This window comes from Schistocerca gregaria, chromosome 2 (genome assembly GCF_023897955.1).
Source record: "Schistocerca gregaria isolate iqSchGreg1 chromosome 2, iqSchGreg1.2, whole genome shotgun sequence".
Lineage (NCBI taxonomy): Eukaryota > Metazoa > Arthropoda > Insecta > Orthoptera > Acrididae > Schistocerca > Schistocerca gregaria.
The window spans coordinates 596,811,886-596,835,648 of record NC_064921.1 but is presented as its reverse complement, the minus strand read 5'-3'; the positions used below and the strand labels follow the sequence as shown (position 1 = coordinate 596,835,648).

The 23,763-nt window shown below is 39.8% G+C and overlaps 1 protein-coding gene across 4 annotated transcripts in view; it reads left to right on the top strand.

The window, feature by feature from the left end:
- The window catches only part of LOC126334514 (H(+)/Cl(-) exchange transporter 7), a 239,179-nt gene that overhangs the window by 130,575 nt on the left and 84,841 nt on the right, over window positions 1-23,763 (top strand). For all 4 annotated transcript variants that reach the window (XM_049996862.1, XM_049996864.1, XM_049996863.1 and 1 more), the window contains exons 7-9: window positions 13,162-13,293; window positions 17,902-18,061; window positions 21,218-21,356. In XM_049996862.1, the coding sequence (XP_049852819.1) occupies window positions 13,162-13,293; window positions 17,902-18,061; window positions 21,218-21,356 (431 nt within the window). The remainder of the gene's footprint in view (window positions 1-13,161; window positions 13,294-17,901; window positions 18,062-21,217; window positions 21,357-23,763) is intronic.

The window sequence follows — 23,763 nt, the reverse complement described above, 5'->3', positions numbered from 1 at the left end:
TACTTTATTATTTAAATCATCACATTCAATCTTTAAATCCCCCATGATTTTGCATAGACTACCAAATTCTTTGCTTTGCGATTCTACTTTGGCATTTAACAAATTTAATTGAGAATTTACTGAGCATAGTTCTTTACTTAGAGTAGCATTTTGAGCAGTTGAAGCTGCACTCAAGGCATCTAACTTAGCATTTTGAGCTTTTAAAGTTTCATTTAACTGTAAACCCTGGGTTTCTACCTTTCTTAAAGCCGCTGAATCTGCACTTTGGGCTTTGATTAAATTTACTAATTCAGATCAGTCTGGTACTTCCTTACTCACTTTCACAGCCATGGCTGGTTCTAATGTTTCCCCAATTCTCTGTGTATTATCCATGTTCCTATTAGTTGTTGATCTAGTAATCATTTAACAAATTAACTCTAATAACTATGCCAATAAAGGTCACTCTACTGTTTGTATCACTTTTTGCTAAGGTACGGAAGTTCTATTTTGCACTCGCCCGTCGTAGAATTCTCGCAATGTGAGTAAGTGGATGTGATGGCAAGTCATCACCGGTGAACAGCAACCTGGCGGTATCAGATGTTGGTGTCGACGTTGGCATCAGTAGGCAGCTGTGGAAGGAGGTCAGCACCGGTGAACCGCAACTGGTGCCGGTGGCATTGGATGTTGTTTCCGCATCAGTGTTGCCGCAATGTGTGTGAGAGCTGTATACTCCCTCCGCTGCACCTTCATAGTTGAATTATTCTCGTTATATCTGTTCTTAGTGTAATACATCGAGGTCTTCTTTCTTTTCTTTTAATGTTATTGTTATTACTTCCATACATCTTCCCTTTTGTTGCATCTGAAAATTTTTCCGTTTGATTTTTGGACTTAATCCAATTACACGAAACAGTTCTCTTGTCTTGTTATATCTGGTTGCTATGGCAACACATCATAACTTCTTCTCAAAATTCCAGTTTTTCGAGTCCTTTTCACTGGTCGCCATGCGCCATCGCTTTAGACGGTAGAGCGTGTGGAGTAAATATACAAACTTTATGGTTTCACCAATTCACAATGTATTGGATTATGCAGAATAACATTCTCGTATTTCACATGTAAATATCTCATGTATTTCACTCATATTTGGATCTTCAGAAATGCATTAAATTAACATTCGTAAGCGAGTTGGTTTAAGAACCACTCATAATTTATGAACATGTCTTGCTTCTAGAAAGTCCAACACATGGATTACTTGAAAGTCTAACCTCATTTCTTCATTTGCCCTTTACAATCATCACAGTCACTAAAAGCAAAGAATAATTCATAAACACTCTTTGTTCTTCTCTACACATACACTGAAACTGTACAGAAGGTACTTGATGGCTGCCATTTGGCCGCCGCGTCCACAATTTGCTCGTGACTGTTTTCAGACCTGCGCGCGCGCGCGCGCGCGCGCACACACACACACACACACACACACACACACACACACACACACACACACACACACACACACACACACACATGCAGTGGGTCAGATTCGTCTCCCTCACACTTCTATTCAAAATATCGTGTGTTCAAGATGGACGAAGGCCAAGTGGTTCTAGAATTTATGCCGAAATCTCGAAGCACTACAATTCTTCCTATGATGAGCACTCTCCAATGATTCTTGGCTGTCGGGGAAACTGTAGGAACCACGCAGGCCCTGAGATAGCATCTAGAGGGGTCTGCAGTTTAGTTCACACAGATGTCATTAGTGACTGGATTCCCCTTCATACCACCCTGGAAGCAATAGCAGTAAGAGTGCAAATGACCCCAGCAATCACCATTTGCAATGTCCACCTCTCTACAGGTAGGCCACTTCCTTATGCTGAACTGCCTACCTTAATAAAGCGGATTTCTACCACTGTATTGACCAACTTTTTATGGACATTTATTTGTATGTTCTCAATCACAGGTCCCCTACCCACTTCAGTGCTGCTCATGGCACCTTTTCTGCTATTGATCTCATGTCCACCTCTCATGGCTTCACTACGTGGGTCACCCCAGGATGATCTTTGTGACAGTGACAAATTTCCAGTGATGCTAGCCTTCCCCTGCCACAAAGAAGCAGACGGCCCCCACAAAGGACACTCCACATGGCCAGTTGGCCTTTATATACATCTGTTGTGCACTTTGACACCTCTCTCTCGGACTGCATTGATGCGGTTATGCTAGACACTGTTCTTCATGCCTCTGGCACTGCTATCCCCCTATCCACAGGTTCTCCTCGTCGTTGACCAGTACTGTGGTGGACTTAGCAGTCACTGTGCAGGACAACAGACAAGCATTGCAGTGATGTAAACAACACCCTTCACAGATCAGCCCTATCACTTTTAACCATCTCCATGCTAAGGCTCAAGGAGAGCAAAAAGGAATGCTGGGAGTGCTATGTTTCCTCCCTGGGGACATATGCCTCTTTATCATAGGTTTGATCTAAGATTCCTAGCTTTCTGACTATCAACTGTCCAGGGTCTTGTCCTACAGAGTGCTCTGTGTTGTCTACTGATTCATCCGTCCTCCCAGAACACTTCACGGCACACTTTGCGACAGCATCGGTGTCATCTTTGTACCCTACTACCTTCCTCTGGCAGAAACGAGGAGTTGAAAAAATCCTCCATTTCAGGCCCCACCAAGCTGGAGCCTAAAATCAAACCTTTACTGAATGGGGTTTCTTGCAGACTCTTACCTACAATTCCTATGATGAGCAGTCTCCAACAATTCTTGGCTGTCGGGGAAACTGTAGGAACCACGCCGGCCCTGAGATAGCATCTAGAGGGGTCTGCAGTTTAGTTCACACAGTCCCCAGGCCTGGATTCAATCCACAACCAGATGCATCAGCACCTAAACATTACCCAGAGGCAACATCTACTCAGGGTTTTCAACCACATTTTGCTCACGGCAATGGCGTGACAGCGTAGTTATCCCCGTCCTTAAACCCGAGAAGAACCAACATCTCTTGACCAACATACTTTGTAAACTGCTCCGGAGGATGGTTATCTTCAGTTCATGCTGGTACTCAAATCTCAGGGCTTTTCCCCCCATATTAGTGTGGCTTCTGGGAAGAGTGATCTAAAACTGATCATTTGCTCAGATTGGAAACAACAGTCTGACAGGCTTTCACTAATTGCCTGCACCTTGTCACTGTCTTCTTTGACCTACATTTGGCATACGACATATTGTGGTGCATGTGATTGGCACACCAGTGTCTTGGCAGTTGTCAGCTTGGGAGGCTGGAACTGCCCTTCTCAATCAAGTAGCTTATCAGTTGACCTCACAAGGGCTGAGGGCACCCTTGCTTGCTAACATCCCTTGGCAGACTTGGTCACGTATCGAAGTGCTAACCAAGCCCAACAGTGCTTAACTTTGGTGCTCTGACGGGAACCAGAACCAGTGTTAGCATTGCCATTGCCATTGGCTCTATCCACTCCTACTTTAACCATTTCTGTAACTTCATTGATTTCAGAAAGCCCTTTCAGTTGCCCGTTTACTGGAAAAATTAAAACTTGTTGTATACAAACATTACTGTTAATTGGAATTTTTCATCCTGCAGTTTAAATAATCTGATCAGTCATAAAAGTAATGTTAAATAATGTACTCTCTTCAATCTTTTTGAATATTTTGAGGTTTCCTGATTCTTCCAGAATGAAAAACAAATAGTCAAAATAATTGATTCACAACATTTATATCAAAAGGAAAATACGTAATAGCAGCAATACTGAATAACATAACATGTCCGTAAATGGAAAAGTATTTTGCATTAGTCAGTAATAACCTCATATGTATTTAAGTTATATGATTCTCATAATCATAATTACATCCCTGCGCAAACTTGGTAGCATAGATAGAATAAGATGTCTACATGTCTGTAGGGAGAAGTTGAAGAGATAATGTGCAGAAGAGTGAATACTGGGAAATAATACTAAATGACTCAGAATCCTGTGCTTGCTATTTACATAGCTCACAGATAGTCATTGCCTTGAAGGTTATCATCTTTACTAATTCAAATTTTTAATCCTACATATCAGTTTGTTGTACTACAAAATCCTATGAAAATAAAACACCATATAACCACAAAAACTTGCTGGTGGTGTAACCCAAATTCAAGTGTAAGACTCAAAGCAACATAATTAACAAATTATACGGTTGAAAATTCTCTTACATAACAAAAGTTTACTTCATTTTTGTTAATAACTGCCTTAGTCTAATTTTTCACATGGTATTTTGACTTCTGGTCTAAAATGTGCTGTGGTACCTTTTCTTCTGAGCCTAGCACATAATGCAGTCTCTCTGGCCCTCTTTGTAATAGAAAAATTAAAATTAAGAATAATCACATAGAACATCTACCAGTCACACACCCTCTTCCTGTAAAATTGCTTTCACCTGTGAGATGAATCATCACATAATTATTGGACTGTTGGCATCATGTTAGAGGTTTAATAGTACTGTTTGGTTTAAAATTACCACTTACAACAACTGTGAAGCACAGTGGTATGTCACTAAGGCAACAATTATGTAATTTGAAGGCAGACTTTGAGAATAACAAAGAAAATGAATCTAGGAAGTTTGTGTTGTGTAAATGTTGGAGGAGAGAAGGTAGACCATTTAGAAATGCTATGCACATCATTTTTCATGACTGTTATGGATGAGGTAATGGCAGGAGTGGTGGCATGAATAGAAGATGAAAATAATGAAGCAATGGTATTTGAAAATGATTTAATGGTCTGGCAGAATTAAGGAGGAGAGACAAAAGAAGGGCTAAATGTATGGAAGTAAATGGTGGGTCCATGTGGATTGAAACTTAATGATTATGACAATGAGGAGTAAGAGGGGAGTAGCAGTGGATCTACATCTGCACCTACAGAGATACTCCTCAAGCCACCGTACGGTACGTGGTAGATCGTACCCTGTACCACTACTTGTCATTTCCTTTCCTGTTCCACTTGTAAATACAGTGAGGGAAAAACGACTGCCTATATGCCTCCATATGAGCCCTAATTTCTCGTGTCTTATCTTCATTGTCCTCAGCACAATGTACGGTGGCAGCAACAGAATCGCGTGGGAGTCAGCTGAAAATGCCAGTTCTCTAAATTTTCTCAATACTGTTTCTTGAAAAGAATGTGTCCTTCACACCATGGTGTCCCATTTTAGTTCCTAGAACATCTCTGTAAAACTTACATGTTGTTCGAAAATATCAGTAACGAATCTAGCAGCCTGCCTCTGAATTGCTTCGATGTCTTCCTTCAATCAGACCTGGTACGGATCCCAAACACTCAAGCAGTACTCAAGAATAAGTCACACCAGCACCCTACATGTGGTCTCCTTTACAGGTGAACCATTTTTTCCTAAAATTCTCCCAATAAACGAAAGTCGACCATTCGCCCTCCCTACACAGTTCTCACATGCTCATTCCACCTCCTATCACTTTGCAGCATTATGCCCATATATTTAAATGACTTGACTATGTTAAACAGGACATTACAGGTTTGACCATCCTACTCATCAGCATTACCTCCTACTTATCAGCATTACCTTACATTTTTCCCCATTTAGAGCTAGCTGCCATTCATCACACCAACTGGAAATTTTGTTTAAGATGTCTTGTGTCTTTCAACTTTCACTCACATTACCATACACCAAGACATCATCAGCAAACAACCTCATATTGCTGTCACTCTGTCTGCTAAATCATTTATTTATATAGAGAACAACAGCAGTTCTATCACACTTCCCTAGGGCACTGCTGATGATACCCTTGTATATGATGAAACAGGCCATCAAGGACAAGATACTGGGATTCTATTAGCTAAGAAGTCTTCAAGCCACTCACGTCCATGAACTTACTCCATAAACTCATACCTTCATTAACAGCGTGCAATGGGGCACCTTGTCAAATGATTCCTGGAAATCTAGAAATATGGAATCTGCTGTTGCCCTTCATCCACTGTTTGCAATGTATTATGTGAAAAGGACAAGCCGAGTTTGGTGCGAGTGATGGCTTTCATTTTGCTATCTTCAACTGCCACACCAGACTGGTCAATAAGTGACTGAATGAAAGCTTTAGATCCGCTTGGCGATTCTACGTAAGACTAGAATTTTCTTGGGTTCTTTGCCAGATCCTTTGATAAGGGGTGACAGTGGTACTAATAAATTTCGTGCAGAGATCTTTTCACTGACACACAATGCACAAATCTCTACTAACCTTCACTTGTTGTCATTTGTGCATTCCCTTTTGAACCGAGAGATCAACAGCCTGTGCTTCTGCAGCATCTGCCAAATTTGGTTATCAAACCATGGTGGGTCTTTTTCCATTCTTTATCAACTTACTAGGCACAACTCTCCAGACCACAATTAACAGTCTGCTTAAAATTTGCCCATAAGTAATTTACATCCATCTTACAGGAACTAAGTGATGCCAATTCACTGCCTAAGTGAGATAAAAGTTTATGGGGCAAGTACCAAAGAAAGTGAGACATTTCAAGTAATTAGGTGCACAATGTAAGAGAGCAGGAGGAATGATTGAGATTAATGAAAGGGAAAGCAAGCCTGTGGATTCCTGCAAAGTGTAAGAAGCCTGATATGGAGTACGGATGTACCACCAAAAAGTAAGCAAATGTTGTACCAGGCATATTATGTTTTAGTACTTACATATATATCAGAAATGTGGGAAATGAAGAACAGGCAGGTGAGAAGGGCACAAGTGTGCAAGACAAAATTTCAGGGAAGCAGGATGGGACTTACTGAATGAAATGAGAAGAAACAAGATGTTAGAGAAACGGTAAAAGACAAGCCCACACAAGAGACCATAGAAGAGAAAAGATTAAAATGGTATGAGCAAGTTAAAAGAATGAGAGTTGGCAGGATACTGAAACAGGCTCGTGAAATTACAGTAGCAGGTAACATACATAGAGGAAGACAGATAGAGGGTCATTTGAGTGAAGGAACGTGTAAAGAAGAGAGGAAAATATTGGAACAGAGAGGGGAGAGAAATGTTGTGGGAGGACAGGAAAAGATGGGGAGACTTACATTCCAAACAGACCTAACCCAGGTATAAAATTAATTCGCGTGTGACCTGTGGGTGTTTTATCTGGACAATATTTACAGGACTCTTGTGTACGAGGTAGCCATGCTAAAATTTACAAAAATTAAGAATCTTTGCAACAACAGCAAAGATTTTAGTTAAATCAGTAATCTTTAAACTGTTTACTAAATTTACTCATATACTAAATCCACCACTCTATTTGTAGTTGTCTGCAAAATTTAGCTTATCTGTCACACTGATTCCTCTGATAAAATACATTTTCAGTTACTTTCAGACCTCCAATTTGGAAACCCATTCAATTCTGACAGCTTCACATCGTCATCTCCTTTTTATGACAAAACCTCTCTGCCAAATCAACAAACCATGTTACATCTTCATAAAAATTCTGTACTTCAATTGTAGTTTCCTCTTTATAATTACACAAGTTTTACCATAATTACTTGCTTCCTTTTTTTTATTGTGTCCATATTGGACACATCAACGTTTCTGACATGAGATACTGTATTCGACTCACCTTTCCAACCAAATTGTACCTCAGTCACCTTCTGATCCAGATGGATTCTATGTTGGCCACTCTGTCATTTCTATCACTTACTTCATCTATTTAATTTTCTGCATTATTATTCTCCAAAGCAGTTTATCAACTTTACTCATTTTTCCCATTTCTTCAATGTCAGCTCAGTTGTGTTACCTTGTCATTCAATTCTTCTTTGTTTCTGCTGTCTGACTAAACAGTTTGCTTTTTGATTCTACTTTATATATCTCTAAACATTTGTTCCACTACAGAATTTCCTGCTGAATACAAATTAATTTTATCTTATCATGAATCTTCACCAACTCTAATTGTTGATGGTCCCAGGTCAGATTTTAAATCAGTAATTATCAGGTTAAAAAGCCGAAGTTCAAAGCCCCATAAAAGTCACACACAATTCTTTTAATGGCACAAAACAGAAAAAAAGTAATTTAACTTATTTTTTCCCAAAACACCTTGTACTTGCCGATACTAAATTGCAGTAATCTTGTCATTTGGATATGAATTGCCCTTTTAATATATACAAGATTGTATCCAAAAGTTTGTGAAATACATTGCTGGACAAAAAAGTGAAGCACCCAGAAGACACAGTCAGATATTAATGTAACCTCTTCTGCATCTACATAGAAGCCATTGTATGGTATGATCTGTGTGCCTCTGTACAAGCCCTGTGCCTCTGTACAAGCCCTAATCGCCCTAATCTTATCTTCATGATCCTTATGTGCAAAGTACTTGGCGGCTGTAGAATCATTCTACACTCAGCATCAACTTCCAGTTCTCTAAATTCTCAGTAATGTTCCTCGAAAAGAATGTCACCTCCCTCCATTGATCCTCATTTGAGTTCCTGAAGCATCTCCAGAATACTCACGTGTTGTTCGAATCTACCAGTAACAAATCGAGCAGCTTGTGTCTGAATTGCTTCGATGTCTTTCTATAATCCGACCTGGTGCAGATCCCAAACACACTAACAGTACTCAACAATGGGTTGCACTAGTGTCCTACATGCAGTCCACTGTACTGATGAATAGCACTTTACTAAAAATGTTCCCAATAAACCAAAATCTTCCCTGTTACAATCCTTACATACTTATGCATACTCGTATGCACTATTGTCATGTTTGTAAAATTGTTGTTTGTTTTCAGTGTTTTACCAGGACTGGTAAGTGTATATAAGGGGTGTGAACTGCACCACATGTTAAATTATCACTGTGCGGCGTCTTCTCGTACTTGTGTAAGTCAATGTTATCAACATGTGTCAGAGTTTGAAAGGGAGCTTCATTGTGTGTTTCCATTTGGCCAGTGATCAAATCACACTATGTCCAAATTTGTGGGGCACTTGTATGTGGCAGTGCAGTGCTGTTGGTCTTCATGGGAGGATGAGGACAGGTTACTTGTCGTCAAGATTTTGGTGAACCATGTCTGAGGACCTCAAGGAAGGATCACACCAAGCACATTGTAACCACTTCACATTTGTGCCAGCCATTGGAGAAAAGTAATTGACTCCCTGCAACATTCTGTGCCATGCTGCACATTGATTGTTGACTGACAGCTGCCAGGCAATGGAATTACATCTGTTTAACGCTAAAACACAAATGGTTGAATTGGGAGTGTTATCCTGACCGAGAATAATTTACTGATGATTGTGTTCAGTGCTGAATTGCAGTACTACACTACCGGATGACCATTGTTAGTGAGCATGATGGCGACCTGGGGAGTGGTTCCACTCTTCCAATGCTTTGGAAAGTGTTTGGGTTGATTTGGGAGAAGAGACCAAACTGAGAGGTCATCAGTCTCATTGGATTAGGGAAGGATGGTGAAGGAAGTCGTCCGTGCCCCTTCAAAGGAACCATCCCAGCATGATTTAGGGAAATCCCGGAAAACCTAAATCAGGATGGCTGGACGCGGGATTGAACCGTCGTCCTCCTGAATGTGGTTCCAGTGTGCTAACCACTGTGCCACCTCATTTGGTCTTTGGAGAGGTACAGCAATCTTACTCCTGTTGTCATGGTGTGAGAAGCCATCAGATATGACTTCGGGTCATGGCTGACAATGAGCAAGGAATCTCTGACAGCACAACAGGATGTCATGGACAACCTGTGTCCTCGTGTGTTCTCTCTCTTATGACACTATTGTAGTGTCATTTTTCAGCAGAACAGTGCTCATTCACACATGATGCATGTGTGTGAGCTGTGTGTGTGATGTTGGGGTATCCTGTGGTCAGAAAGATTTCAAGATTTGTCCTGCTATACATGTAGGACCACCTTATAAGTCAACTGTATCCCGGTGCCAGTATCCAGGATATCAAGGACCAGTTAAATCAGTTGTGGACCACCATATTTAAGGAGAGGACGCAGTGGCTTTTGATGTCATCTCCAACTAAATTAGTGTATATGTCTAGGCCAGAGACAGTGCAATGCCACACTTATTAGTAGTATTCTCGGATTAGAAAGTTCTTAGCAAGTTTCACTCATTGCAATTGCTGGAATAACATCACTTGTGCTCTCATTCTGTGAATATTAATTTTGTTTGCTCCTCAGCTTCTGGGTGCTTAATTTGCTGGATTTTTTTTGTCGGGCAGTGTCGTGTCTATTAATTAAAGATGTTGTACCTAGATCTTATTTTGTGCCATCGCCTCCATAGTAGTAGTCCATTTAGAAGCAGATACATTGATCTCAGTATTTCCACAACTTTCTAAATGTGTCTTGAAACACTTTCTTTCTTAGATTGTTTAAAAATCTCTGTGATTCTGATTGAATATCTTCCACTATATCAATTCTTCATCCCAACAACTTGATTTTCAGTTTGGAAAAAAGGAAGTCACACACAGCTAAGTCTGGTGAGTGGGGTGGCTGGGGAATAAATGTCATGGTGGGAACACTGTCATGTTTTTAGTAAAATCTCTGAATCATGTAGGCTGAATATTTTCATGCTTTTTCGTAGGTGAGTGTCAAATTGTTCATTCACCACTTTCGTGCACTTTTCTGATGTCCTCCTTCAAGCACTGTAGAGTATTGCAATAGAATTCATTATCAACCCATCTTGTGAGGAGGAACAAATTCTTTCAATCAATAAGGATTTAATGTTGTTTTTGGCTTCTTAAACGTTTTTGACTGAAGTGAAGGACTAGTCCATTATTATAAATGTCTCTTGGTTTCGGGACCATGGCCATAAACCCAAATTCATCTTCTGTCATCATTTACAACCTTTGAAACTAAATTTATATTGCCTCAAAGTAGTTAAGTTCCCTTCTGACTTCCATGTGAAGCTGTCTCTGTCTTGAAGCAGGTGTGGCTAAATCTTTGCTGCAGTCCATCTCATGTTCAGTTCTTTTGACAAAATACAAGAGGTGTTCAGTAAGTAAAATGCAACACTTTGTTTATCCCATTTTGGTTAAAAGAATGCAGAATTTATTGTGGAATGTGGTAGAATATTCCCGCTTCATTCCGTATAGTTTCATGAAGTTCAGACAGAAGTTTGTAATGGAGGCTGAATGAGAAGGGACAAAACGATAATGTGTATATCAATGTTAAGACTGATCATGTATACATATTCTGTAAACTGACTCATTCCACATCATTTTGATAGAAGAATCCTTCAAATGATCTTTGGAACATATAAATAATTAACTAACTAAGTAACATATCAACATACACTCTGCTACGGAGTGAAAATTTCATTGTGGAAGCAGAGAGTTGTCATTGAGTTTCTTTTGGCAGAAAACCAGGGCATCGCAGATATTCATAGGTGCTTGCAGAATGTCTATGGAGGCCTGGCAGTGAAAAAAAGCATGGTGAGTCATTTGGTGAGGCGTCTGTCATCATCGCAACAAAGTCAAAAAAACCTGTCCAGGGTTCCTTTGAATAAATGCCATGGCTGATTTCCTTCCCTATCGTTTCGTGATAAGAGCTAGTGCTCAAGTGTCCTTGAGTGACCTTGCTGTTGATGGAATACATAACTCAACTCTTCCTTACTTTTATTCCAAACCTGTTCCAACAGTCTTAAATGTCCTTCTTACAATCTTGTAAAATCAGATTCCACTTTGCTGAAGATTTTATGGTGTGTTACCAGTTGACAGCTAACTGGAATGGTCAGAAGTTGAAGTTGTCTATTTTGCATATATGAGTCATCTTTGTCTGACGTCAAGCTTAGTCTCCAAAATTTTCCTTTTACATCTAAAGCATGCCTAACAAGATGTTTCCAAATTTAAAACAAAATATATACAAACACACTGCTCTTTCAGCCAGCCATTGCAAAATCATCAAATCATAGAAAAGCAGTAACTACTAACCAACTCACTCAGCTCGCAGCCACTTGACACACTGATTCGAGAAGTATGTATGAGGAGACACCTTGGAATATTTCAGTGTACTTACAACAATTTACATGTAAAATCCAAATTTGGGAACTTTTGGATGCCACCCTCATATTATTTCTTTGCTAGTCAGTAACTTCATTACAACAATGACTAATTTGAAAAATATTCTGACTTATAGCACCCAGCTTGTAACTCCTCTGTTCTCTGGCTGTGTAAACAGCAAATTCATTGCATTATTGCAAACTTTAGCAGATTTGATGCAGTTTATGTAAAAAAAATATTGTACTTTAGAATGGAAAGCAGCACACAATTCGTAAAACATGTACCTTTCAGGATTGATTACGTCAAACTTCATTGTTCATGATCCATCACTGATTTCTCCTGGGTCCTTAATTTAGAAATTGAAAGTTTTACAGCCACCCTCAATACAATCCTGTTATTATGTTACAGCAAATTATTATTTTTTTTTTAGTTAGTCTCTCTGGTTTTGCAAATTATTCATATTCCTTTATATAACATGTATGTGTTTACTTTGAAATTAAAATGGATTAATTGCAATTGAGCAAAGCTGAACTACAGTACTGATGTGAAGTTTTGTAGACAGATCCACATCCCGCCACCCATGGATCCTTTACTCAAATCATCAGAACACCATTGCTACTTGATTAAGTGTGCTGATCACAAATAGCACCATCTGCAGACCTGCTGCAGCATCTACTACTACTAATCATGATGTTATTACAATAACTGCTTGTTTGTCTCATAGTCCAGTGAGCATTTGAGAGACAAAACAAATCTTTTGCATTTTTCTGTTGACTCGCCAGTGCGCAGCTTCTGCCCAGTGGTGTATTTTTGTATTTTCAGAATTTGGAATACTATGATATTTTTGTTTTCCATTTGTATATTTGTTTACAATGTGTGGTCACCTCTCATCAGATATTGTCTATGTATTGCTGTTTTATTTCCTTGATAGGTTGTGTAACTTTATTGTGACTAATACATTTGTTTTATATAATAAATAAGCTATAATTCATACTGACTTCAGCACAAAAAATACTAAAGTAGTGCAAAGTGTACAATGTTGTAATTGATTTGGTGGAAACACACTAAAATATTTTAAAAGAAGCATTAATCTTTTAAGTGTGGTAATTATGTTTTCTGATTTTTAATAAAGTTTCTGAGTAGTTTTTAAAAGTTGAAATATTTTATGTCACTAGTCTATATGCAATTTGATTTCCTAATTGAGATACTTTACAGGTGGTGTGCTCTTCAGTTTAGAGGAAGGAAGCAGTTTCTGGAATCAGAGTCTTACATGGAGAATTTTTTTTGCTTCAATGGTGTCTGCATTTACTCTCAATGTTGTGTTGAGTACATATCATGGGCACCCAGGTAAATAGTAGTGAAAATCTCTGGGAATGAATGTAATTAGTCTTTCATAAGCTTATTAAAGTTAATAATGGTTCAGGACACAACTAAAGAAACCTCGGACAAGCGCCGTCATGGTCGGGGACGACACTTGAACCCTATGCCCGCCCACAATGGTAACAACACTGCTAGCCAACTGGAAAATGATTTAAATCCAAATAGAGGTGTTTTGCAGGATATGCTTCCTGTAACCACCCTAGAAGGAAAACAGACAGAGGATGAGATGGTCAGATGAAGTTAATCGACACCTCATGTTCTGTTATTACCAAGCAACAAACCTAGGAACCAACACAACTGGATACAGATCACAAGTATACACATTTATTACCAGATACCCAGAATTAAAATTTTTAACAGAACGACTAGCTGATCAGACCCGTGTAATAATCAAAAATAACAGGATACCTCAGTCAGAATTAGAAAACATCAAACAACAAGTACAACAAATACTGGAACAAAATAATGTGCAATAAGAAGAAGAAGAAGAAGAAGAAGAAGAAGAAGAAAATACAGTGATGGACTCATACATCCCAGAGCAAACAAACAAAGAACAACATACACCAATTAAACAATCAGAGGAAAACGAAATCTTAAGACTGCCACCAGAACAAGTACAAATAGAACACAAAGTGACACACATGTTAGATATAGAAGAAAAATTTCAGCTAACATATATAGAATACAAAAACACAAATACAGACATTAGACCATTCTTGCATAGACCGCCAAATAACCCAAAAGTCGAAACAATAATAAATACTATCAACACAATCATACACAACAAAATAAATGAAAACACAACTATGGAAGAGTTACAACTACTCGTTTATATAGGAGCACTCACTACTCTAAATATACACACCAGGCAGACAGAGATCAGAACCAACCAACACACAGAAGAAACCCACAAAACCAGCATGGCAAAACAAGCTACAGATCAGAATAGAAAAACTCAGAGAAGACATTGGACAGCTAACACAATTTATAAGACATCAAATGTCAGAGATAGGAAAAAAACGAAAAAAGTTAGGTAAAATCTCACAACAAGAAGCGATAGAGCAATTAGATGAAAAGAAGCAGAAATTACAAGCATTGGCCAAACGACTTAGAAGATACAAAATAAGTGAAAATAGAAGGAAACAAAACCAAACGTTCAACACAAACCAAAAGAAATTTAACCAGACAATGGATAACACATACATTAAAATAGACAATCCACCAAACATAACAGACATGGAACACTTCTGGAGCAACATATGGTCAAACCCGGTACAACATAACAGGCATGCACAGTGGATAGAAGCAGAAACAGACACATACAAGATGATACCACAAATGCCAGAAGTGATAATTTTGCAACATGAAGTCACCAAAGCAATTAATTCTACTCACAATTGGAAAGCCCCCTGGAAAAGATAAAACAGCAAATTTCTGGGTAAAGTAGTTCACCTCAACACATTCACATCTAACTAAATTATTTAACAGTTAACATTGCAGACCCATACACATACCCTGATACACTTACACATGGAATAAATTATATGAAACTTAAAGATCAAGCAGACACAGCAAACCCAGCTAAATACCGCCCCATGACATGCCTACCAACAATATACAAAATATTAACTTCAGTCATTACACAGAAATTAATGACACATACAACACAGAACAAAATTATAAATGAAGAACAAAAAGGCTGTTGCAAAGGAGCACGAGGATGTAAAGAGCAACTGATAATAGATGCAGAGGTGACATATCAAGCTAAAACTAAACAAAGGTCGCTACACTATGCATACATAGATTACCAAAAAGCTTTTGATAGTGTACCCCACTCATGGTTACTACAAATATTGGAAATATACAAAGTAGATCCTAAATTGATGCAGTTCCTAAACATAGTAATGAAAAATTGGAAAACCACACTTAATATCCAAACAAATGCAAATAATATCACATCACAGCCAATACTGATTAAGCGTGGCATATACCAAGGAGACTCATTAAGTCCTTTCTGGTTCTGCCTTGCTCTGAACCCACTATCCAACAAGCTAAATAATACAAATTATGGATACAATATTACTGGAACACACCCACACAAAATCACACATTTACTATACATGGATGATCTAAAAGTACTGGCAGCAACAAATCAACAACTCAATTACTAAAGATAACAGAAGTATTCAGCAATGATATAAGTTTTCGGCCACTGGCCTTCGTCAACAATAAACACACACATGCTTGCGTGTGCACTCACTCACTCTCGCAAATGCAGCTCACTCTCGCAAATGCAGCTCACTCTCGCAAATGCAGCTCACTCTCGCAAATGCAGCTCACTCTCGCAAATGCAGCTCACTCTCGCAAATGCAGCTCACTCTCGCAAATGCAGCTCACTCTCGCAAATGCAGCTCACTCTCGCAAATGCAGCTCACTCTCGCAAATGCAGCCCACTCTCGCAAATGCAGCCCACTCTCGCAAATGCAGCCCACTCTCGCAAATGCAGCCCACTCTCGCAAATGCAGCCCACTCTCGCAAATGCAGCCCACTCTCGCAAATGCAGCCCACTCTCGCAAATGCAGCCCACTCTCGCAAATGCAGCCCACTCTCGCAAATGCAGCCCACTCTCGCAAATGCAGCCCACTCTCGCAAATGCAGCCCACTCTCGCAAATGCAGCCCACTCTCGCAAATGCAGCCCACTCTCGCAAATGCAGCCCACTCTCGCAAATGCAGCCCACTCTCGCAAACGCAGCCCACTCTCGCAAATGCAGCTCTCTCTCTCTCTCTCTCTCTCTCTCTCTCTCTCTCTCTCTCTCTCTCTCTCTCACACACACACACACAAATGCAACTCTCTCTCTCTCTCTCTCTCTCTCTCTCTCTCTCTCTCTCTCTCTCTCTCTCTCTCTCTCACACACACACACACACAAATGCAACTCTCTCTCTCTCTCTCTCTCTCTCTCTCTCTCTCTCTCTCTCTCTCTCTCTCTCACACACACACAAATGCAACTTTCTCTCTCTCTCTCTCTCTCTCACTCTCTCTCTCCCCCTCTCTCCCCCTCCCCCCTCCTCCATCTTTAGTGCATTTATTTTGCACAACAAATATGGAAAATGTTGGAGAGGTGGTAAGGAAGTGAATAATCTTATTTTGGGGTTTACCTGTGTGATTTTGGTTGATATCATGTGTTTCCTCTCACTGTCGCCTATTACGACACCATTTCTATTTCTATTCAAAATTATTTGTTTGATTTTTCAAATTTACACATGTTAAGTAGCATGAATTTAATAAATAAAATGTAAAGTACAGTGATGATATGAAGATTTACAACTAACAAACATACAGTATTACCAAATGTTGTAATGTAAAATGGAATAGTGAGATGAAAGAGTCACATCATGGATGAGACTATTAAGAGGTCTACGCACCACTAGCATCAGTTACCTGCCTCATCCAATGAGACATGGAGGAGGTCAGCCTCTGAAAATGTGCTTCATCATTCGTGAGACCCTCCCATGTATTAAACAATAGGACCAGGGCCACTGTAAGCTCAAGGGACACTTCATTTTGGTCCACAGATGTTCAATGGGATAAAGTCTGGCACTTGATCAGGTAAATGTCAGACTGTTGAGTACTGTTGCTGAATGATTAGACTCGTGTGAACTGATGAGTGGTCCTGCTGGAACTTGATCATTTCACTGGGACAGTTTACTGTAACCATTATGCTGGACAAGTGGCAGGACGCTCTCTCTTGGGACCTTTGTATGATGAAACATACATTTTGGCATACCTTGGCTATCTTCATGCAGCTGATCAACAGTACAGTGTAAAAAATAAAATGGTATTGAGATGACACAAACCTTAATTGTGTCCAAGGAAATCCAGATCTTCAAACACTGGCACCCGACCACAACATAACTGTAAAGCTCTGCTCTTATTTGTATATTCATGGCAGAAATGTCTTGAAATTTGAAACATTTTTCAGTGTTATGGTGTAGGTATAAAAATGTGGTAATTATATGGAAGTACAGAAAATAAAAAAAATGTCTATAAGCCAAATCATTGCAGCAAGAAGGGAACAAATACTGTGAAATGCTGCTGCTGCTGTTGCCAGTGTTCATTGCATTCCCACTGGTGCAAGCTAAGGTACCTGAGCATATTTAGATGTGCCAAACAGTTTTGTTTTGTCAACTGCACCTTTTTAGAAGTGAAAAGGCTTATCCAGGCCGTGAACCCTCTTCCTCCTTAGATACCTTCAGTGTCTGTCAGATCAGTCATTTATAAGGGACTGTTATATTACTCTGACAGAATCTGAGATTGCACTGTAGTATACTAATATTAAGATTCCCGTTGGTTTATGCTTGAAAATGTGTGCATGATTCAAACTTGACATATAACTCCCCCCCCCCCCCCACACACACACACACACACACACGATGATGATGATGTCTCATCATTCTGGAAATTCATATTTGTGCCAAAATTATTGAAGTTTTGCTTATTGACACAGCTTAATATGACAGAGACTCATAAAATGTAAAATTCTTGTGCTGTTACTAATTGAAAAACTTTATTACAGGTGAACTGACATATTCTGGTCTTCTGAATTTTGGGAAGTTTGAAAATATTTCGTATGAAATGACTGAGCTACTGATTTTTGTTGTTATGGGAATTATTGGTGGTTTGCTGGGATCTCTCTTCAACCACATCAATTACAAACTCACAGTTTTTCGCATGAGGTAAATGTGTCTGTAATCATTTGTGTAGAGCTTGTTATCTATTATAAACTAACAGGGAGAAAGGCAACCACTGACGTAGTGATGATTGATATATGGTGCTTATTAACAAATATCACACACACACACACACACACACACACACACACACACACACACACACACACACACACACACACACCACTAGCTTTCTAGCTATTGCTCTCTCTCTCTCTCTCTCTCTCTCTCTCTCTCTCTCTCTCTGTGTGTGTGTGTGTGTGTGTGTGTGTGTGTGTGTGTGTGTGTGTGTGTGTGTGTGTGTGTGTGTATTTTCCAATCACTGAAATAGTTTTACGTATCCTCTGAACCCAGGAAGTCCCCAACAATCAGTCTTTCCTTCTCATCCCGTACGGTAAATCTCCGCTGACCTGCGGTTCTGGGTGACTTTCTCAACATCTACCTCTTTTCGTAGACCTCTCCAGTCCTTTTGCTTCACCCTTCACCCTTCTTCCTTCCCCTTCAGACCTTCTGCCTGAAGGAGGTGCCACTTGGTGAGGACGTGTAGGTGAAGGGTAGATAATAATTACCAGGATGGTTTGAGCAGGGGACTGGGGATATGGAAAATGACAGGATAGCAACAAAAGTGAGAGTAAGTCTACAGAAGTGGGAAAGGGTCTAGTGGAGGTTTAGGCAAGGACAATTGCAAGAATAGATTATCTGCTGGAGAACTCCAGCAGCATATATAGAGGATTCATCTGGAAATCTTTCACCTCTGAAAGATTCGTTCATACACAAAAAAACACAGACTGACAAAAAGAATGGAGCACCGAGTAGGGAAGGAGGAAACAAAATTAAAACTTCAGGGGTTGAGAGGAAATGTAACATTATTTCAGTGATTGGAAAATTGAGTGAAATTTACAAAGAACTTACCAGTATGAGCCCACTTATCAGTATAATGTTACCTCACCTCTGTCCTGAACACTTGCACTGATTCAGTTGGGGAGGTTATCATATATCCACTGTATCCACTCCTGAAGCAGTAACTGGTGCTGGATATCCAAGATACTGACACTGAGACAGAGTTGACACTGAGCTGGTCTCACACATGTTCTTTCAGGACAGATGTGCAGGTATTGCTAACTGTGGAAGTATCTCAGTATCATATACACAGTTTGTCGAGATATCAGTCATATGTGGACAGGCACTGTCCATATGATAAGTGGTACCATTATATTGTTGTATGATGGGTAACATATGAGGACACGGTACATCTGTAACATAGAAACCTACCATTGTGCCATCAGCGCTCCCTCTGTCACTACCAGTTGCCACCTGAAGTCGTATCTGATGGCTCCTCATACCATGATGCTAGCAGTAGCACCATTGTGCCTCTCAAAAACACTATAAGAGGGGGTTTTCTCCCTAGGTCATTGCCATACTTGTTGCTATGGTCATCTGAGGTAATGCAAAACTTTGATTCATTGCTGAATACAGTGCAACACAGTCATGGCACTGTTCCAGATGCAGCCATCTGTCTTGTGTTAATGGCAGGCTATGCATAGGACGGTAGTCTGACTGCTGCTAGTGTGAGGTGACACAGAATATTGCATGGAGCTCATTAGTTGTTTTCAGATGGCAGGTGCAGATGTGAAGATGTTAGTGTGCTTTCTGCCCAATATAGTAGTCACACATGATCAACCAAAACATTGACGGCAAGTATGCCTGCCCTGACATTCCCAAGCAGTCCAACATAGGGCCACTGTTACTTACTAATGCCCAACAACTCTGGATATTGCATGATTTGACCAACCAGGCAAATGAAGACCCTTTTCAAGAGGCCAACTTCAAACTCTGTAAGCTGTTGATGACACTATCTCACAAGAGTACACAGCACCTCCATGTCCTTCAGTGATCACTCATCATCTGACACTGTTCACACCCCTTATATACCCTACCAGGTCTAGCAACAGTATTGAACACGAACACCTTCGGTGCACTCGTTGGCTGGTCTACATGTTAAAGAGAATTGCAACTCAACTGGCTACATATTCACTAATGGTGTGGTTACCTGCATGAAATTACACTGATCAACAGTGGAACCAGGGTAACTAAAACGACAGCATTGATAATGGCTGTGTAGCAACAAAAACAGAGATAAAGTGAACAGTAAAAAAATCTTGGACATGTAGATTATTTATGCCAAACAACAGTAAAATTAGACATGGAAAATAAATTCCCAAACTACAGACCTGAAAATGGCTTTTATGAAAAGTCAGATGCAAAATTTAAGTAATTCCAACATTGTGTTAGTATCAGGGTCAGCAACTCAATATATTTGCAATTTATTAATTATGATTTCTATCAGATTTGCATATAATATTTTTATTAGTGACTAGTTTCAAACACTTCCATTCATTTTCAAACCCTTACGTATATTTGTAAAGTTCACCCTTCAGATTACATATTTTTCTACATCAGATCAATATAACAATAATTACTTGGGTGTCTTGCGATTGCCTTGGTACATTCAAAATTCAGTAGGCATCTTTAGTTTGTCTATTAAATAACGTACTTGGAACACTGTGTAAAGGAAGTAATATTGTACACTATGGATAAATAATGAGGTTGTATTGTTTTAAGGAGACTGACTGCGGGAGCATCTGTCATCCTGATGTTTTATGTGGTTTCCCCAAAACCTTGGGCAAATACTGGTATTGTTCCTATTGTAAGGGTATAGCTTACTACCTATTTCACTCATTTCATACTGGACCTGTAAGAGTACAGGTAAATTAAAATAATTGTTTCTTCTTTCTTGAAGTGTAATACCACAATATGTCCAATATCCTTGTGAAGGTAACCAACAGATGAATACTGCTCTTACTACTACCCCTCACTGAAATAGTGGATGATGCAGATATTTGTGATAAGATAATTCTAGCATATATAACATAATATTTTCTACTGAATTTAAACTGCATAGAAAATGGTGAAGACTGAATGAGGGAATGTAATGTTCCAATAATCTTTATAGCTCTAGCTAAAGTGGATCAATATTTTCATTCTGCAATAACAATTTTTGAATATGAAATGTATTTAAAAAACAATTTTTAAAAATTATTTGTGTTTGTTTTGTTATATTCCAAATGTCCTCATTAAAACAAAACCTGCAAAAATTTACAGGTACTTACCATACAAATCACTGAAGGTCGTAGAAGCTGCAATAGTTGCCATGTTCACTGCAACTGTGGGCTTCTTAATGATTTATCTTATAAATGATTGCAAACCATTGGGTCAAGATCCTACAAAACATCCAATGACGGTATGTAACTGATAAAGAGGATAAGTGACCGGATAAACCTGGTTTCATTACATTGTAGTTGTCTGCAAATGATACCATTACCAGAAGATGAAAATGTAAACTGGCATATTGTGAATTAGAAATATTGGAAACAATTGTTCAGCTAATGAGCTTGACCTCTGTTCTGCCTGTGGGTGAGTTGCTGCCCACACCTGGAGAATAGTCACTGAATTTCTATTGCTCCCCTGTTAGTTTCTCCATCCAGTTCTCTTGCACATCCCCCCGTCTGGCACACATCACACCAGTAGAAACACATTCCTTTTTGGTTTAGAGGCTTCATACCTTCCCGATTTCAATTACTCCTTTGAGATAATTGCTAGAAAATTTGAGTAAATTCTGTGAGTTAAATAATGCCAGCAGTTTTCTTAAAAAATGTATCAGTTTGTCATTCACACTTACTGCCAAAGAATAGACCATTCCTGAATTTTATTGTATATCAACGCAAATAAACGTGTAGTTTTGAGAATTTTCGGAAGTTGTCATTGTTCTGTGCATAATCTAATTTTTAGTAAATTCGTATTTGTAATTTAGTTACTGTAGCAGATATTACATCTGGCTTTCCCTTAAAGAGGGGTATATAATGATTACATTTGTCATAAATTAAATCTATTTTCGAGTTTGCTAATAACTATAATTAACCTCTCCCCCAGGGAACTCACGGTTCTTTTGTGAGTTTGTGTATGGCACACAAGGGGCCACCGAGGGATTGCAGCCCATTCATTGCACCTGGGCTGCATTTCCTTCCCTGTGCCTCTCCCTCTTAGTACTTATTCCTCCCCTCTGACACCTCCTTTCCCTCTCTGTGTTCCTTGGCTATCTGACTGGTTTCCTTTATTCCTTATGGATTTGTTCCCCTTTCGTTTTCTCTGGCATCCTTCTTTTTTGGCATTTTTGGTCCCCCTGGGGATTTGACCTTCACTTCTAAATTCTCTCACTGTAGTATGAGACATTTCGGAAAGAATTCCCTCCCTAGCATCTAGGCATGGCTTCCTCATCTCCCTTCCTTCGCCTATTCCTTGTCTGCCATAGCCCCCTCTGGCCTGCTAAGTCACCAGCATGTGGAGCCAGTCCGTTTGGCAAGGCCATTATATACCCATCTGGCTGAGTCCTCTGACAGCACAGGGATCACCCTTCTGATACGTGAGCCGTTGCCTTCCCCTGCATACCTAGGAGAGGTTGCTTGTGATTCTGGAGCATTGGAGCTACCCTCTGTTACCTGTGACCCCTCTGGGGACAGATTTGAGGTTTTACATCAATCCCTTTTTGCTCAATCATGGGCTGACTCGTGGAAGGCTACCCCCTGTCTAATGAAGCTATCAAGGAGACAACTGCCATTCTCCTCTCTGTTTCTCCTGATGGGAATCTACCATCCTGTGCCATTTTAGTATTGACCATACTAGGTTGACCAAAGGAGTTACAAGCTGAAATGAGCCAAGCCTCGCCTCTCCCCCCCCCCCCCCTTGCCGCCCCTCAAAACCCCCCTCCCCCCCCCCCCCCCCGTCCCCTCCCCCTTCATCACTCAAGGTGATCTTTATTTTGCTGGACTGCCCCTGTGTTTTGGTCCTTCACACTATGCCCTCACACCTTTCTTGTCTCGAGTGGTATTGGACGACCCTCACAGGGTTGCACCTCTCCTCGGTTTTCTTCTTGAAAGTGGTTTGTACCCTCAGGAATACATCCTTGAATTTTCCTCTGGCATTTGAGATCCTCGGTGTAGGTGTTGGTTATTGAGGCCTTGATCCTGCCTTCACTCTGGCCAGGTTCTCCCAGTCTTTTCCCTACATTTTGTTTATTCTGTTGTGCTGTTTTGTTTCCCCTTTCCTTGTAGCTTCTTCCTCTGTTGTTGTCCCCATTGTATCTTGATAATGGTATGGCATCATGTGGGTGTCAGGACAGTTTGGTAGCTGTGCTGGTGCCCCACTGCACCTCTGTTCTCCCTGTTTCCAACCACTCCTCTTCTGTTCTCTCTCCTCTTCCTTCTGCACTGATGTCCTGTTTCCCTCTCTGTTTGCACATTGTCCCTTCCCCTTCACTGGACTGTGCTTTTTGTATTGTTCCTCCCTTGATTTCTGCCAGCCTGGATCATGGGAACGATGGCCTTGCTGTTTGGTCCCCTCCTCCAAATTAATTAACCAACGAACTATAATGAACCTCAAAAAGTTTTAGGAAATTAGTAATTTTTACTACAGGTTTTTCTGTTGCTTTGATATAAATCTCATTTTGTATATTTGCATCAATTCTTATAGGAAATCAAAAACTTCAAACCCTCTGAAATTGTAAGATAATCAGAGGACTTAATTTAAAGTAGTTTGTTCACTGTGCTGCAATACCTCACACAATCTAAAATGCAGCCACACTGAATGCTCTT